The sequence below is a fragment of the Melanaphis sacchari genome, unplaced genomic scaffold (assembly GCF_002803265.2).
Source record: "Melanaphis sacchari strain LSU unplaced genomic scaffold, SCAv2.0 Contig31_pilon_pilon, whole genome shotgun sequence".
NCBI lineage: Eukaryota > Metazoa > Arthropoda > Insecta > Hemiptera > Aphididae > Melanaphis > Melanaphis sacchari.
The window spans coordinates 4,440,864-4,443,350 of NW_020271193.1; the positions used below are offsets into that span (position 1 = coordinate 4,440,864).

Sequence of the window (2,487 nt, forward strand, 5' to 3'; positions counted from 1 at the left end):
TAAATTATTATACCTCGTATTTTACTATTGTGTTTGCTTATCCATTATCCAATTTAAATTTTAAAATAGAGACTAGCTATAGAAAGCGTAATAAATATGATATTTATTGTACTTAAAAAATTTTAACATTGGCTAATACCTCACTTGGTCCTTGATTTGATCATTTGAACAAACACCAATTTTATCATTTTGTTTTTTAGAAAGACCAATTTGTCAACTGTTCTATTGGTAAAAACAAATGCAGAACCGTAGTTTGAATAATGAATAAGTATCTTTAACCTATTTAATTATCAATCATTTTTGCTTAATACGATTATTTTAGGAACTAATTTTGTTTTTTTCATCATATGAAATGATATTATACGATAAACAAATATTATAGTTCATTCAAATTTTTCAAAAAATTGAAAAAATTGGATTAAAATAATTTATATTTGTATTTAATTTTTTTTTTTTTTTTGTTTAATTATTTTACTAATAATTATTATGATATTATTGATATTTATTTATTTAAATAAGTGATAAGATATTAGATAAATAAATACTTAATTAAAAATAGTTGAGTTCTTAGATTAAACACAATATGTAAACTTTTGCAATATTTGAGCTTAAAATTTAAAGTCTAGATCAAACTAACTTATTATCCTATTAGAAGTGAATTTATAATTTTGAAATAAACTTATTTATTTTTTTTGATTACATTTAATAAAAATTGAACACTATTAAGAATAAACTAATATAAGGTAAAACATATTTAATATATTTAATATATTGGCTATTCTGAAATCGGGGTACCGATAAATTGCAAGGCATTATTTTCCCGTTTTGAATATTTAATACCTTAGCTACTTCTTTGGAGAACTTCAAAAGTACTTCTTCATCTTTATGAGGATCATCGTTTATTGTGACCATTAACTTTTTATTGTCCAGATCCACTTCAACTACTGTGCCTGGAGGTAATAAAGTGTGGGCAGCATTTAAACCATATCTGCGATACATTCTTTCACTATACGCATCTGCCGGTTCGTTATATGAACACATTCCAATTTGCACTAATTTATGCACAGTAAAAACAAAACAAATTATTATTGTTATCGGTTTACATCATAATTATACATACATATAAATATGTATATTATATATACGTACCATTAGAACTGAAGAAGGATGTTATTGTACTAAATACGTTAGTGTTATCATTACAATATGAATCAAAGTAAAACAATGAGAAACTACATTTTCGATAACAACAGTCATTGTCTACTGAACAAACCTCATTTATACTTTTACATGAATCATTCCTTTCAACGCAGATTATTCCTAAAACAATTAAAGACAAGACATTTTACTCAATAATGTTTGATTTCATGCAAATGATTTTTAATAATTATTTTTAAGTTTAAATTTAGAACGAATAAATCATAAATGCATAGTTTTGGGGTCATAGGAAATCTTAATATTTACTCCTCCAAATTTTTTTGCTAAATATGGTTTCTTCGCTGTAGCCGTAAAAGTAAAGATATAAAAATTTTAATTGCCCATATGGCGATACATTATAATTATTTAATTTTATTCTTAATTTTTTTTTGAAATTAAAAAAATCTTTCCATATTTTTTACAATAAGCTTAATTTATTACAAGAGGAGTTTTACAGAAGACTTTAAAGGAGAAACTGTCCTCTGATGACACTTCTAAATTAAAACTATGAAATTAAGCTAGAGGAGTAGGTAGCAAAATCATTTTTTTTTTTTTTTTTTTTTAAAGCTTTTGGGCGGGTCCCGAGCATTGATTTAATTAAGATTTTTACTTAAATATTTGGGTGGTTAGGTCAAAGAGAAAGTTGTAGTAGCGTGAATTGAATTTGACAACAGTTTTAAAACATTTTATTCTTTTAAAAAAAAGTAACAATTCCTCAAGGATTAAAAAAATAAGTATTACCTGAAATTGTGGATATCAAATATAATGTGATAAAAACACCTGCTGATTTCTTCATTTTTCTTTTAATGTTAAAATTATTTATGAACTGATAATATATTTACTGGTATGCTCATGAGTTGTAAATACAACAATGAACAGATTAACTTCTGATTTATGTGTAAGATGTTTTTGTCCAATGGTATTTAGATTAAAATTAATTAACAAAAATTCAGAACTCTATAATGATAGCAATTTTGTAATTAATAACTAATCTTTATATACTTTTGATATGTTATATTAATGTTAATGTTTAGTTATTGTAATATCATAAAAATTATTATGTGATAAATAATAACTAAAATTTAATTGAAATAAGTATCGTTACTAAAACAATAACTTATAGTAACACTTTATAGATCAGTGGTTCTCAACCGGAGAGAAAATGAAAATCAGTTTCACTAAGGGTAAACTTTAGAAGAGTTAATACAGTAGTAATGCAGTTGCAAGTATGGAATTGATGTTATAAAATAAAGATGGAAAATTGTATAAAATATAAAATAGATCCAATAT

General features: G+C 23.9%; 1 protein-coding gene across 1 annotated transcript; it reads right to left on the reverse strand.

Annotated features, from left to right (window-relative positions):
- Positions 1–550: 550 nt before the first annotated feature.
- Positions 551–2,088, reverse strand: LOC112596405. The gene is made up of 3 exons (XM_025342067.1): positions 1,939–2,088; positions 1,150–1,320; positions 551–1,052 (listed from the first exon to the last, which is right to left on the reverse strand). The coding sequence occupies exons 1-3, from the start codon at positions 1,991–1,993 to the stop codon at positions 703–705; spliced, it is 576 nt and encodes a 191-aa protein (XP_025197852.1). The 5' UTR covers positions 1,994–2,088; the 3' UTR covers positions 551–702.
- Between the last annotated feature and the right edge of the window lie 399 nt (positions 2,089–2,487).

What these genes read in the sequence shown, in the direction of transcription:
- LOC112596405 (XM_025342067.1), bottom strand. Translation starts at nt 1,993, where the DNA reads ATGAAGAAATCAGCAGGTGTTTTTATCACATTATATTTGATATCCACA. An exon ending in TTTGATATCCACAATTTCAG is followed by an intron (nt 1,321 to 1,938) that starts GTAATACTTATT and finishes TAATTGTTTTAG; the next exon opens with GAATAATCTGCGTTGAAAGG. An exon ending in ATCCTTCTTCAGTTCTAATG is followed by an intron (nt 1,053 to 1,149) that starts GTACGTATATAT and finishes TGCATAAATTAG; the next exon opens with TGCAAATTGGAATGTGTTCA.